Source organism: Oryctolagus cuniculus, chromosome 11, assembly GCF_051225735.1.
Source record: "Oryctolagus cuniculus isolate XC-2025 breed Fujian yellow rabbit chromosome 11, ASM5122573v1, whole genome shotgun sequence".
NCBI classification, from domain to species: Eukaryota; Metazoa; Chordata; class Mammalia; order Lagomorpha; family Leporidae; genus Oryctolagus; species Oryctolagus cuniculus.
The window spans coordinates 45,849,179-45,865,127 of NC_142877.1; the positions used below are offsets into that span (position 1 = coordinate 45,849,179).

At 43.5% G+C, this 15,949-nt stretch overlaps 1 protein-coding gene across 1 annotated transcript; it reads right to left on the minus strand.

Annotated features, from left to right (window-relative positions):
- Window positions 1-1,034: 1,034 nt before the first annotated feature.
- Window positions 1,035-3,445, minus strand: NKX2-4 (NK2 homeobox 4). The gene is made up of 2 exons (XM_051845320.3): window positions 2,980-3,445; window positions 1,035-2,664 (listed from the first exon to the last, which is right to left on the minus strand). Exons 1-2 carry the CDS (start codon window positions 3,443-3,445, stop codon window positions 2,030-2,032), a joined length of 1,101 nt encoding a protein of 366 aa, XP_051701280.2. The 3' UTR covers window positions 1,035-2,029.
- Window positions 3,446-15,949: the final 12,504 nt, after the last annotated feature.

A 15,949-nucleotide genomic window follows, 5' to 3' on the forward strand; every position in this document is an offset into this window, starting at 1 on the left:
CTTCAAAAATATTGTATAAAAAGGTGTTTCTTCCTGATGATGCTATTATTTTTGATAGTTAATTTCATCAAACTAAAGGATTCCGTGTTCTGGAAATGATTACCAAGGAAAAGCTATCCATGAATTTTTTATTTTCTAAAAAATATGCTACATGGAGCCTCTAGATCATAAGCTATCGTTTTTGTAGGTACTGGGCTGTAAAAACATTACTGTAAACCATGTGGATGTTTACACCACCTTTCTAGAAATGAAAATTCAGAATTCTGGTACAATTATGGTGGTATGCAACTTATCTAAACAAGTAATTTGACATTTGGTGTTAGAGCATTTTGAAATCTGGCATACTTTGAAATTTTTCCTAGTATGGTTGCCATTTCTAAAGTACAGCATGAGTTGAGATGTAGTGCACCATTTTTATATGAATTTGCTCAGGTTACTTCTCTTTGTGTAAAATGGTTTTCAAATTAAATCTCATCGTTCAAAAATGCATTCACACTCTTTTTCCACACTCTGTGAAAAAGTGAGTTTTTTTTTTAAGTTTATTATACAAAATACAGTTCAGAGAAAGTGCAGGTTTAACTTCCAAAACACCTTCCTATGGATGCACTTTGCATTCAGAAAACTGCTTAGGGAAGTGAAATAAAATTTTCAACCCCAAACTGTAGTTCTAAAACTTCACTGTGTCCACGTTACTGGATTTGCATTAATTGTATAAGCTCACATTCCTCAGCTGTTTTCAGTAATTCTACTCCAATGTCGGTTATTTAAATGACTAAATCGAGTTGTGTTGTCACATCAAGCCAACTAGTGTAAAAAAACAAAACAAAACAAAAAAAACCACGAAAGGCACAGAACTCTATACAGTAAAGAAATGACCACTTGACTTTTAGAAAAAAGTACTTAAGGTTCTTTTAAGTTATATTTAAATATCCATTTCAAACATAGGAAATATAAATCGGCATATTAAAGAGTAAATACATTTTCTGTACAATAAAACACCAACAAAATCGGTGCAACTCCTATTAAATCCTAGACATGATGGAAAAATTATAAATATTTTTATTCTTTACATCTTGATTACAATTCAGTAAGTCACCTCATTCTTTCTCCTTGGTATGCTTTGAAAGACAGATTAGTTGATGTCGATTTTAGCCATTTCAATTGCTTGTTCTAGCACTTCATCAAGGTATTCAGATCCAGACAAGAAAATACCTCAGAGAGAGTGAATACCATATCAACAGAAAGACGGGGAGCATTTATTTTGTCAGTGGATTGGGGAGGGGGGCTAGATTCCATATAAAAAGTCATTACAACTCCTTTTTTTTTCTTTCCTTGTGGCGAGCTGCATCTTAGGGGTAAAATCTTCTTGTAGGTTAATACACAAACATTCATTTGCCAAATAATAACCAACACATTCGGAAATCAGCATCGACTTTAAAAGCTATCTCGATCCACACAGTCCATAGTTTGTTTGAGTTTCATGCCTTCGCTCCGGGACTCGAAAGGCAGCAAACGCCCCGCACTCACTTGGCTCTGCGCGCGCCGACTTTGGGCTGCGATTCAATGGACTTTCACGCAAACAAGAAAGCAATTGCACTTGCGGAGGCGGGGCCGGGGGTCTTTCGGTTATTAATCTCCCGAGATAAAATTCCACTTCGGAGAGGACTCCGCGTTAAAGCTGGGTTGATAGTTTGTTTTGCTTTGTTTTCTTTAAAGGGATACAAACACCGACAAAGTTTCCAACGTGTCCAACTCTTGGGAGCTTTGGTTAGGAACGTGACGGCGGGCCCAGCCAGCTCAGGGCCTCCTTTGGGAACTTCTGGAAGGAGGACATCGGGGCCCGATGCCCCTCCAGCTTCGCTCGGCCTCTCGCCCCCTCCCCCTGCAAAGCGCCCCGGAGCCTTGCCCGCGTCCGTGCACCTGCCGGTCCGCGCCCGCCGCACGCAGCGCAGGCTCGGCTTCCTCCGCGCATTCCCTCCCCTACCCCGCACTCGGCCCGTCCGTCCGTGCACCCTGCGGGCCCGCGCCGTCACCACGTCCTGCCATAGAGCAGGTTGGCGCCCAGCACGCCGCCGCCGCCGTAGTCCCCCGCGGCCGCGTCCAGGGCCGCCAGGCCGCCCCCGGGGCCGTGCAGCGTGGGCGGGCTAGGGGACAGCTCCTCGAGCTCGGGCGCCGGCGTCGCGGCGGGCGGCTGCGGGCCGGACTGGCCGGGCGTCGGGGTGCCCGCGCCGTTCTGGCACGGCTTGCCGTCCTTCACCAGCACGGGCACGGCCACGCGGCGCGGCGACGGCGGCGGCGGCGGCGGGGGACCCAGGCCGCCCTCCTGCTGCAGCTGCTGCGCCGCCTTGTCCTTGGCCTGCCGCTTCATCTTGTAGCGGTGGTTCTGGAACCAGATCTTGACCTGCGTGGGCGTCAGGTGGATCATGCTGGCCAGGTGCTCGCGCTCGGGCGCCGACAGGTACTTCTGCTGCTTGAAGCGCCGCTCCAGCTCGTACACCTGCGCCTGCGAGAAGAGCACGCGGCGCTTCCTGCGCGGCGCTGCCGCCGCCGCCACCGCTGCAGCCGCGTGCAGCGGCGCCAGCGACTTGGCGGCGTCCGCGATGCCCGTCAGCGACCCCATGCCGGCCACGTTCACGCCCGCCGACGGCCCCATGAACCTGGAGACTGGGGGAGGAGGCGAGCGGTGAGCTGCGGGCCGGCCCGCGGGGCTGCCGCGACGCCCACCCCCACCCCACCCCGCACCCCGAAGCCCGGACCCTCTGCGGGATCCCCGCGCGTCCCGGACACAGCCAGCTCACGCCCAGGGACCCCAGGACCACCCTCACCACCCTCACCACCGCGCGCGCCGGCCCGGAGCCCAGGACCGCCTACCCGCGCGCGCCCGGGACCAGGGCTCCTGCACCCTCGCGTCCCGGGCTGTGGCGGGAAACACCCGCGCCGCCCGCCTGCCCGCAGTCCCGCGCGCCTGGCCCCGCTCACTTGACGAGTAGCGCGGGTCCGGGTTGGCGCCGTACCAGCCGCTGGCCGCGGCGGCCGCGCCGCCCCGCATGCCGTCCGAGTAGGCGGGCAGCTCGCTCATGTTGCCCAGGCCGCCGTTGCAGTAGCCGCCCATGGCGCCGTGAGGGAACTGCGAGACGCCGGGCGGCATGTGGTAGGTGGCGGCCGCCGCGGCCGCAGCTGCCGCCGCCGCCGCCGCCGCGGCCGCCGCGTTGTGGCCCGCCATGGCGTGAGGCGGCTGCATGCCCGCCACGGCCGCCGCCTGCGAGGAGGGGCCGGGCGGCGGCGCGCGGTAGGCGGCGGCGGCGGCGGCCGCGGCCCCCAGGGGCGCCCCCAGGCCGGGCGGCGCGCCGTCCATGGCGCCGCCGAACTTCTTGTAGGTCTCCTCGATGGGGCTCAGGATGTCGGACACGGAGAAGGGCGTCGTGTGCTTGGGGCTCAACGACATGGCTCGGCGGGCGGCCAGCGAGGGGCGCCCGGGGCGGGACGCGGCGGCCGCTCGCTCCTCGCCGCGGCGGCGGCGGCGGCAGCAGCAGCGGCGCCTGTGGCGCGGAGTCGGCGGGCGCGGGCGCGGCGAGCCCCCCGGCGCTGCGGGATCTGGGGTTTATTTTAGTCCGGCGCCAGGTTTACGACAGACTCGGGGGGCGGAGCAACATCCCAAACGAGCAAACAATGGTCATTGACATTTTTTTCTCTCGCCCCCACACCCCTCCCCATCATGGAGGCAAAAAATCCATATATATATTAAAAAAAAAACGGGGGGTCGTTGAGCGTTTCTGGGAACCGTCACCCCCTTTGCCTCCTCTCCATCCTTACGCGATCACGCAAACTCGGAGGCCCGCGGCGCGGCTGGACGTAGAGGACACCGCACTTGTCCCCGTCTAGACTCGCGTTTTTTTTTTTTTTTTTTTTCTCCCTGAAAGTGACTTCGTAGCCGAGTCCGGGGTCACTGGGGCAGGGGGGAACGTGTTGTTAAGTTTGGGGCGGGGGGGGGGGTGCCTGGCTCTCCTCATCCTCTTCCCCCTACCAGCCCCTCGCTTGCTCCATCATCTAAAGTGTTAAAAAAAAAAAAAAAGCTCTTGGGTCCCACGACAAGAGCGCATAAAGAGAAGAGGTACAATGACCGTCCTCTGCCATTGTGGGGCTCCCTAATTTATGCATCTTTAGACCCTTGAGCATCATTTTGTGGGCAACCAAACGGACACTTCCAAATTAGCTCAAAGTATCCAGATCCAAAGAGGAGAGAAAACACACGCACAGAGAGAGACACTGACACATAACGCAGATGCTACCTTGTAAGTATTCTGTTTTCTCACCCCCTGTGGGCCTGGAGGGGGAAACACGATACACGTCGATTCGCTGAGATGCTCTGTGTGCAGTTTGCACCTGTTAAGGTCTTTATTGCTTTCTTTCCCTTCTCTATCACTATCGGATTTGAGAGTTAGTCTCTATCACGATCATGAGCAAAAAGAGGAGAAAGAAAGAAAAAAAAAAAACCACCCGAAATTCCAAATATATCTAGCTGTTTGCCATGGGTCTTTTTGTTTTGTTGTTGTGTTGTTACTGGAAAAATATTAACCTGTCCAAGGAGGATGCAAAAATCAGGTGAAAGGGGGGTCGTTTCTTTCAAAAGAAATCATAGACAAGTTGATTTTTTAAAAAAAACTTTGATCCTCTGATTTTGCTAATTTACCTGCAAAAGAAACATGAACTTAGACATGAACTCTGCCAAGTGCTGACCAAGACAGAATAAAACAAAAGAAGTGTGCAAAGCGCAGGCACTACATTTTTAAGACAGTTTTGCAGTAAAAAAAAAAAAAAAAGGAAAAATGAAGATTCAACTTCAAATTTTTCTGTCGACGGAGCAGGAGGAAGAAAAAACAAAACAAGGAGAGTGCTTTGTGAAGCAAGACTTTGTTGATTTTTTTTTTTTTTTTTTTGAAGAAAGAAAAGGGTCTGTGAAACTGTTTAACCTGACAGCACAAATCTGGAAGGCAAGTACAGTGATGTTGTTCCTCTTTCTGTTTGATTTCAGCCTTTGCTTGGGTTGTCCTCTGTGTGCTTAATGTTTTAATCACTGTTTTGTTCATTTCTGTAGTTTTGCAGAGAATCTGCCTTTTCTAGTTCAGAAAAGACCATGTGGTGCCCAATGGGAAGAAAGTGACAACAAAACAAGTGTGTAGAGTGATGTTGTAAAATATATACTAACAGAACAAACAGCAAGATTATTTGAATTGTTTACAGATGCTGGCTACTGACTTAGCAAGACTGGCACTGCTACCATTGTAATAGGATGCTACTTTTACACATCTTGCCAGAACTTGAGACACTTGAGCTAGGTCTTCATCTTCACCAACAATGGAGTTGCCTCCTTATTTAAAAAAAAAAAAATCAATGATACACAAAGAAGCACTTATATGTGGAAGCAGTTTCTGGGATCATTCTGAAAACTCCAATTTGACTTTAAAGTTTTCAGTTTAAATTGTATTGTTTGCATGTATTTATTAGCTGAAGTGAAAAACAGAAAATCTTGTCAAGCTCTCATCAGAGACAGCAAGGTAAGTAAAAAATAATAGCCCTGTTGATGACATTTGTGAAGAAAAGTCACTTATGAACCATTTTTCAAAGTCAAACGTATTTCAGAAACAAAACTGTTATCATCATCTCCATGTTGATTAGTTCTCCAAATTGAGACGTTGTTTACAACTGCAGTTTTCTGGGTGATTACTACTTCCTCTGTTTGCAGGCTGTACTTTTCATGTCAGGAAATTTTCTTTATGGAACTTTAATACAGCAACTTATAATTAGTTACACTGCAAGTTACACAACAACAACAACAAGTTGTTGTGGGGTTGTTTGCTTTTGAATGATACTGGGTCCTGCTATAAATCCGTTTACATCTGAAAGACTCGTGTATTAAAAAATACTCACTTTATCCTATCTGAAAATTCTCTCCAGAGCATCACTTTCTAACTGCTTAGGGACACAATGAGCCAAATAGTACTTCTGCGCTGGAGATGAACAGTTCTGAGGGAAAGAAAAAAAATAGCTACTATCTGTATCATTTCTCCCTGTTAATCATTTGTGTCTCTTTCTAGACATAAACACTGTGTAGAAGAGTCTGAAGACAGATGTAGTCTGGGGCGGAGGCTGCACACTCACATTTATATACAGACACACATTTTAAAAGTCTGCCAGTCCATTGAAGCCTTTTATCTAATTTATTTCATCAGATTATTGTCAGCTCAAATTATGAATGGAAGTTTCTACTTAGTAGATTCTTACATACTATTGACTAAACTGGATTTCACAGGAATTTTTCTTCTCTAAAAACAATGAGGGCATCTAAAAAAAAAAAAAAGGCAAAGAGGATATAGTGAGCAGAGAGGGTCCTCCTTCTACCCTCCAGCTCCCCAGCTTTCCAGTTCCTCAGTCAAGAGACACTGGGTACTCCCTGTTCTTCTGGGGAGAGCCATTTTATACCCAAGGCAGAGCAGGCTGTGTAGGATTTGATACCTTGCTTTTTTTTGTTTTTTTTTTTCCTATAGTTTAGGTTTTTCTGGTTTCACACATTGCACTGAACACTGAAAACTTAAATAGGCTGTGGCAGAAGTAGACACTCTTTCTTAGACAAAAAGATTGAGCAGGGTCCCTTGGCTCTCTGACAAACATGTGGCATTTGTGAAAATCTTTGCTGGGTTAACCTCAGGGCCAAAAACGTTTGGCAGAATTCTGCAGGAGTTTGCTCTTGTCAAGAGAGCTCTTGCAAGGGAGCCCGGGAGGAGCGGGGAAAGGTTCTGACGTGCCGGCTTTGAAGTGGAGTTCCAGGCAGCACTGCGAGCGAAGTGTTTTCTGTGCTGTCCTGAATTTCCTCCCCAAGACTAACTACGTTTGAAAATACAGCTTTCTGCTCGCTGCTCAAGAACATAAGTGCCTGTTAGAAAGGAGACACTTGCTGCCCTTGTGATTAGTTTAAAATAGTTGTGAAATAATTTGATTAATAAAACTCTCATGCTGTGGGATTAGCTTCAAAATAATCTTCTTTGCAGTTGGGAAAGAATAGAGAAAACATCAAAGATAGTATTTTTGCAGAAAACTTTGAGGTTATAAAGAAGAAACATGGCTGAAACACAAAGTTGAATTGTTTTAAAATTTTTTGCTTATTTTACTAGATCGTGAAATCTGGTTCTTCTTTTTCGTTCCCATGAAGGCTTTTTGTTTTAAATGTTTACTTCCATTATTTAAAATTTCTTACAATTTTGCACTTGTATTTGCTTAACTTTGTTATTTCTCTGTGGCATGGTGATCTTTTCTTTTTTTTTTCACAAAATGCAAAATCTTTGCAATTTAACTATTCTTAAACAATGTTGAGTTACTTTTTCCTAAGAGTCAAATATTTTAGGTTAGAAATAGTTTTCTATTTCCTGACCAACTAGTATATTGTAGGTGAAGAGGATTATTAGTACCATGTGAGAATGGTTAATGTTAAAGACATAATTGTTCCCTAAATCATCATAATAATTAGATTCAATTAAATGATTTCTAAAAAAAAAAAAAAATGTCCCTTCATGCCCTAGCTGCCGTACTAGTTTTCAGTCTGTATCGAGAATGATATTAAGCTCTAGTTGATGAATAACAACATGACAATTCTCCAGTGTGTCACAGTTCTCTCACCCTGAGATTGTAAGTTTGAGGTAGACAATGGAATTTTTTCTGTGTTTTAAGAATTAGTTTTTAGAGGAAGTAGTATATGAAAAGGGGAAAACAATGGTAACATTAAAATGATATTTTATTTCTGAATAATAAATTTACTTGCGTATCTTGCTTATCTAGAATGTTTAAAGCATGTTAGACTATGATGACTTTTTATAGGAAAAACATCCTTTGAGTTTTAAACAAAACCATATTTCTGTTATTTTTTGTTGGGAAATAGTTATTCTAAATGTTCTGCCAAAACTCCATACTCACCTAATTAGGATGACTACATTTAACATTTAAAAATACATGCTTTCATCAATTTTTTCTTATTTTCAAAATCTAAGAGGGTCAGTGGATTCAATGTAAGGATTTTTTTTCTCTCGTACAAGTCTATTATGTATCACTGTACATTTATAAACTAATTTGTAATTATGAAAGAAGGTATCCATTTTTACATCTGAATAGGTGATTGGGTTATTTGTTGCCATGGCTTACTTGAAAGAACTCAGTTTTAGATGCCTTGGTGAATTGATTACTAACTTATGTTTGTTAATAAAGTTTTATGATGTACATTTTAGAATAAGTAACTATGATAATATTGCAATTGGAGGATAATCAGCCCTTTTGTTCTTGTGTACTGCTAATATTGAGATACTTAACAGATAGTAATATTCATCTGTCTGAATTCTGGGTTGAGACTTGTGCTTAGAAGGAGGCAATAGACTATTCGCCTCATAAATCAATAATTTGGTAGATTTTAAGCAGTTTATTGATTCAATGAATTACATTTAAAAAACCTTAAGGTAAAGCAGTTTTATTAATCTACTTGATTCAGTAAGTACCACAAGGAAAACCTGACAACAGTTGTCTTATAAGATTTTTTAAATGCATAAAATGAGTGTTAAATCACAACATATCTTTCAGATAGACTTGAAAATGAATAATTATTGTCCCAAAATATACATCTTGTAAAGTGAACTAAAAATGGGATCTGATTTGTCCACAAATCTAGTACATATTATAAAGGTTTTGAAATGAAGTGCTTAGTATAAAAAAATTTGATCTTCTTTCTTTATAGGGAATTGTGCAGGGCTAATCTTTAAAAAGGTGATTCAAACTCTTGTTGTTTTTAGAAATCATGGACATTTCACAAAATCACCAAAAGACACTGGAATTCAGCCCAAATATCAACCCAGAGAAATAAAAATTGCTTGAGAAAGTCAGCATCAGCTTAAAGGGATGAATTTTATCATTGACATGCCATTAAAAATGTGTAAGTGTCTAGCAGGCAAACAAGAAAAAAATACAACATGTGGTGGCTACCAGAGGCTGAAGAGAGGAGGGAGGAGGGGTAGATGGAGGAGGTTGGTTCATGGGTACTAAGTTACAGTTTGGAGAGAGGAGCTCTGGGGTTTTGTTACACAGGTGACTGCAGGCACCAATAATGTACCGTATACACACACATATATGTGTGTGTGCATGTGTGAATATATACATGTATGTTTTAAAGTCAAGGGAATTTTGGATGTTGTCAACAAAAAGAGATGATAAGTAGTTGAAGAGATAGTTACGTTCCCCCTAAAGTGGACATGGCACAATGTACAAATGTACTGAGATGTTACATGGTACTCTCTTAAGATGTTCAGTTGTTGCGTATCAGTTTAAAATAAAAACAAGAACAAGAAAACAGAAATGAGTTAAATCACCTCTTCTAATGTAAAATACGCATATATCCAAAATCAATTAAAGAAAACTCAGATACCTGTAAAAACTCGGGGCCAGCCTTTGGCACTGCAGTTATGACACTGCTGGGGATGCCCTCATCCTGTATCAGAGTGCCCAGTGTGGAGTCCAAACTCTGCTCTGGATTTCAGCACCCTGGCCTGCGGCAACTGATGGCCCTGGATACCTGCATTGAATTCTTGGCTCCCTAGCGTTTGGAGAATGAACCAGCACCTGGGAACTCACTCTCTCTTTCCCTAAAAAAAAAAAAAAAAAAAAAAAAAAAAAAAGTGACTACATTTTTAAAAAGAAAAATGGCAAATCTCAATGGGTAAATTATTTTTAAAAAAAAGTTTGGTTTCAATTTTCTTTTAACTGAAGTTCACAATTGAAATAGATCTTGAACTGTGAAGGGCGTATTAATATTTAATGTACATAAGTTCTAGCATTTGGGTAATGGAATACTTTATGAGGCAATTTTTAATAGATTCTTTTGACACTTTATGTACTTGTAATTATAAAAATGCTCTGAAAAACCTGGAAAGTATTTCACAAATGTTATTCTATAAATACTCTGGTAGTGGGATGGTTCTGTTAAATGCAGTATTTCTTTAGTCAGTGGTAGTACATGTTGACTGAGCTACTATCGGGAACATAACTGGTGACAGACTGCCTTGGTGCAGCTCTTACCAACAATTTGCAGAGATTAAAATGGTGGCAGAAATGGTGGTTTACAAATCGCTTTCTAAAGACACTGGAGGATTGAAGAGAAACCTGGGGTTTCCAGTGCCCTCTGAAATCATCTTCACCTATAACCCAGGTTTAGTAGGTGCAAGTGTTGTTTAAGTGCTGTGCCCATGAAAAAAATTTGTGTGATATAGAGAGACTGTCTGCTCATGGATCTTAATAAGTCAAGGGTATCTATTCTCTACCCTTATTAAATAGAGAAATGAAGAATGTTTTGGATATTCAATATACAATATATGATTGTATTTAACTCCATAAGTAATAGATGAATACAGGTACCCAGCTTTATTCTATTCAAGCAAATTTTATCTCATGGAGATTTTTTTTTGTTTGTTTTGTTTTCTTTTGTTTTGGATAGGCAGAGTGGACAGTGAGAGAGAGACAGAGAGAAAGGGCTTCCTTTTGCCATTGGTTCACCCTCCAATGGCCGCCACGGCCGGCGCACCGCGCTGATCCGAAGCCAGGAGCCAGGTGCTTCTTTTGGTATCCCATGGGGTGCAGGGCCCAAGCACTTGGGCCATCCTCCACTACCTTCCTGGGCCACAGAGAGAGCTGGCCTGGAAGAGGGGCAACCGGGACAGAATCCGGCGCCTTGACCGGGATTAGAACCCGGTGTGCCGGTGCCGCAAGGCAGAGGATTAGCCTAGTGAGCTGTGGCGCCGGCCGGAGATGTTTTGACACAGAGAATCAGGAGGAATTGTATTAAGAAAAAATAGGATCTTATAAAGATCTTATAAAAGAGTAGGATGTTAAGATATGGGTATAAAATAGTTAAGTGGACAGGACTATAAAACCTACCAAATTCTTATAATTGAGCCTCAGACTTGGTTCTGTGCTTCATAGTGGTTAACTCAAAAAGCCAGTTACATTTTCCTTATGTTTTGGAAGAAAAAACGTCCCTGATTGTTCAGGCTAAGGAGCGTTTCCTAACACTTTTCTTATGGTAGGCTTCATAGAAGGAGCACTGAATATAAAATTCATAACAGTTCAATAGCAGATGGAGTTATTGTTTCCTAAGGTTGGCTTGTTAGATGGGCCATTTCCAAAAATATTTGAGATCTCAACACGTAATCAGCTCAGGTGAAGACCATGAGAAGTGGGTGCAGGATGACATAGTCTAGCTCTGAACTACATAGTTTTCAAAGAAGAGTTCATGAACCCCACAACATTGTTCAACAGTATGTTATTAGGAAACTTATAATGATGTCACCAAAATTTGGATGTATATGTATCTGTCCTACTTTAGTCCTTTGATGCCAAACTGTATGTCTAGTTTCTTCTTATAAAGCTGTCTAAATATAAAAAGATAGTAGAATCATGAACCTGCTTACTCTTTTTCCATACTAAAAATCCCCCAAAACAAATAGAACTGGAAAGAACATAAACAATTGTGTAACTAAGAGTTTAATCATGTTAACTAGGAATTTATCATGTGATTATGATATACTAAATAGGGTCCTGAGTGCCTTTATTTTTTTTTAATTTATTTCCATCATTTGAAAGAGACTGAGAAAGATTTTTCATTTGCTGCTTTACTCACCAAATGCCTACAACAGTCACACTAGGGCAGGCTACAACCAGGAACTTGGGACACAATCTGTGTCTCACACACTGCTGGTAGAAATCCAGAAATTGTAGAGCCATCCTCTGTTGCTTCCCCAGGTGCACATCAGCAGGAAGCTGCGATCAGGGCCAGAGCCAGGGCTCAAACCCAGGCACTACGACCTGATGAGAGAGTGTCCCAAGAGGTGCCTTACCTGCTATGCCAAATGCCCGCCCCTCCCGAGTGCCTTAGAAAAGGAGACGAGGAGTCCCTCTGATATCAGAGAGGAAACTTATTCCTGACACACATGATCTGACTTTAAACAGGATTTTGAATTATATATATATGTCTTTATTTACATTTATATACTATTTTAAATTATACTTACATATATCACACAAATATATGTTTTACATACATGGCACATATGCACGGGAACTTAAGAAAGTTCATGGAAAAGTGAATCAAATGAAAATGCAGGAGCTGGCCGTGGCATAGTGGTTAGGGTGCCAGTTGGGACACCTAATGTTGCAGTGTCTGCATTTGATCCCCGGTTCTGGCTGCTAAAACTCCAGCTTCCTGCTAATGCAGACCCTAGGAAGCCATGGTGATGGCCCAAATAATTGAGTTCCTGCCATCCTTGGGAGAGACCTGGATTGAGTTTCTGACTCCTGGCTTTGGCTCCTGACCTGGCTCAGGGTCATTGAAGGCATTCTGGGAGTGAACCAGCAGATGGGGAGAGCTCTCTCTCTCTCTCTCTTTTTTTCTCTCTCTCACTGGGTGTTTGTTTTATATTAATTTTCTTTGTAAGAACAGCAGAAAGTTTGAAAGTCTCGTGTGGCTATAAGTAGAGTTACTAAAGCAGTGATAACCAACATTTCTTTTCTATAGGTACTACAGTAATAAAATCATTTCCTTAGAAAAGCTAACAATGTAACTTCTCAGGTTATAGTGAATTACATGTATTTTATTTGTATGTCACTGTCATTGATTGTTGATATCAGCACAATATTGTTAAAAATTGCTGAAGTAATAGAAATTTGTTGAAAAACAATTTTTGAAATATGGAAATACATAGAGTAGTGCTTTATTTTTTAAAAAGATTTATTTATTTACTTGAAAGAGTTACACAGAGAGAGGAGAGGCAAAGAGAGAAGAAGAGGTCTTCCATCGCTGGTTCACTCCCCAGTTGGCTGCAAGGGCCAGAGCTGTGCCTATCTGAAGCCAGGAGCCAGGAGCTGCTTCTGGGTCTCCCACGTGGGTGCAGGGGCCCAAGGACTTGGGCCATCTTCTACTGCTTTCCCAGGCCATAGCAGAGAGCTGGATTGGAAGTGGAACAGCCGGGACTCAAACTAGCCCCCATATGGGATGCCAGCACTGCAGGCAGCAGCTTTAGCCGCTACGCCACAACTCCGGCCCCGAATAGTGCTTTAGATTGATGTACAGGAGTCACATGTCTGGAAGATACATTCTCACTGTTTTAAAATGTAGTGGTATCGTGACACATACTGTGCTTCCCTTTCGTCATTTGATTTATATCAACTTTCACACATCAGTATGTACACATATGCTCCTTGTAAACACGGGTTCTCACAGCAGGACACGTTGGTCAACATCATTCTTTCTAACAACCACATTATATTCCATGATGTGGCTTTACCATAAGTTATTTAACCATTCCTCTGTCAATGAGTTTAGGCTATTCTTTCCTTTGCCCCCTCCCTCCCTTCACTTCTCTCTCCCCTCTTCCCTTCAGTCCTTATACATAATGTTCCAGTAGACATGCAGATCTTCGTGTACTGGTCCAAGCTCTGCAGGATGTTTCTAGAAGTAAAATTGAATCAGAAGCAGAAGTTTATTAGCCATTTTGGTAGAGGTTGCCAAATTGCATCCCAGAAAGACTGTTAGTTTACAGGTCAACTGTACGTGACTTTTCTCTCCATATCTCTCTCCAACACTAATAATTTTTTAAAAAAATTAGCAGTTTGATTCATTCCTTTAAAAAAATTTGATTATTTTCTTCTACTGGAAAGAGCAACAGAGAGAAAACATAAGAGATCAATAAATTTTCCATTTGCTTGCTCACTCTCCAAATGCTTGCAACAGCTAGGCCTGAGCCAATCTGAAGCCAAGATCCTGGAACTTTAGGTCTCCCACGTGGATGGCAGGGGCCCTACCTGCTACCTCCCAGGGTGCATTAGCAGGGAGCTGGATCAGAAGCAGAGGTAGTAGGACTTTGAACCAGCATTCCAGTATGGGAAGTGGGTCCCAAACGGTGGGTTAACCCATTGCACCATTAACACCTGCCCCATAATTCATCTTTTTTAAAAGACTTATTTATTTATTTATTTATTTATTTGAAAAGCAGAACTACAGAGAGGCAGAGGTAGAGAGAGAGATCTTTCATCTGCTGGTTCACTCCCCAGATCACTGCAATGGCTGGAGCTTTGCACACCTGAAGCCGGGAGCCAGGAGCTTCTCCCAGGTCTCCCACGTGGATGCAGGGGACCAAGGACTTGGGTCATCTTCTGCTTTCCCAGGCCAAAGCAGGGAGCTGGATCGGAAGTGGAACAGCTGGGACTCAAACTAGCACCCATATGGGATGCCAGCACTGCAGACAGTGGCTTTACCCACTATGCCATAGCGCCAGCCCCATAATTAATTTTTAACATACGTAGTATATAATATTTCTCCATTTGTAGAAATACTATTGCTCATTTTGAAGAACCAAAAGGAAAAAATTTTCCAAGAAATAAAGTGTGAAGGAAAAATCTCCTAAATTATATCCAGGAATACTTCTATTAAGTATTCAAACTACCAAAAATTTTAGGCAAAAACAATATATTTTCATTTTCATACTTGTTAAGAAGAATATGTACAGTAAAAAGCAATTATGCTTTAGCATTAGATGGACAGGTTGAATCCTACTCAACTAAATAAATTTTGATGGCAAATTTTACTTAACTGTTTTGAATCTCTAGTTTTTCATCCGTAAAAATGAAAGGGGCCTGCATTGTGGCATAGTGGGTAAAGCCATTGCCTGTGACACCAGCATTCCATATGGGCACTGGTTTGAGTCCCAGGGGCTCCACTTCTGATCCAGCTCCCTGCTAATGTGCCTGAGAGAGCAGTGGAGGATGGCCCAAATCCTTGGGCCCCTGCACCCCTGTGGGAGACTAGAAAGAAGCTCCTGGCTCCTGATTTCAGCTTGGCCCAGACCTGGACATTGTGGCCATCTGGGGAGTGATCCAGCAGATAGAAGATTCTCTCTCTCTCTTTCTGTCTGTAATTCTTTCAAATAAATAAATATATTTTTTAAAAAAATGAAAGGTTAAATGTGAGGTTAGATTAAATAGGTTTAATCAGCATATTAAATCACCATAATAATAGTCCCATAAATGTTTGCTTTATTTATTCTTTCACTCCTTTCTTTATGAGAGCTGCAGAAGGACATATTTCCTAAAATGCTATGTTTTGTTGCAGAGGTTGGTGCCCAGTAGACGTTACCAGTGGGTCTGGGCCAGGTGAGAGATTTCTTTCTTTTTTTTTTTTAATATTTTTTGACAGGCAGAGTGGACAGTGAGAGAGAGACAGAGAGAAAGGTCTTCCTTTGCCGTTGGTTCACCCTCCAATGGCCGCTGCTGCTGGCACACTGCGGCCGGCGCACCGCGCTGATCCGATGGCAGGAACCAGGTGCTTCTCCTGGTCTCCCATGGGTTGCAGGGCCCAAGTACTTCGGCCATCCTCCACTGCACTCCCTGGCCACAGCAGAGAGCTGGCCTGGAAGAGGGGCAACTGGGACAGAATCCGGTGCCCCGACCGGGACTAGAACCCGGTGTGCCGGCGCTGCAAGGGGGAGGATTAGCCTAGGGAGCTGCAGGCGCCGGCCTGAGAGATTTCTTTCTTTGGAGTCTTCTGCTGCCCACCCTGTGACACCTCTCCCTCACATAACCTCTTCTTGTTTCATGACATTCTGTAGCCAGAGTGCTGAAAAAAAATCCTGTACTCCTTTGGGAAAGCATGAATCTCTAGGCATAGAGGAAGGCAATTTTCTTTCCTTTTTGAAGAAAAGCAACTGGACTAGCCTGGAATCAACAAACCAGAGAACTTTCTTATGCAAGCAGTTTGCCTGTGGAAAATTCCCGGCCAACACAGAAGCACCTTGAGTGTTATATCTTGGAAACCCCCAGTGGAAACATTGCAATATTTAACAGTATTGCTGAAGGGCACCCCTAATTAACG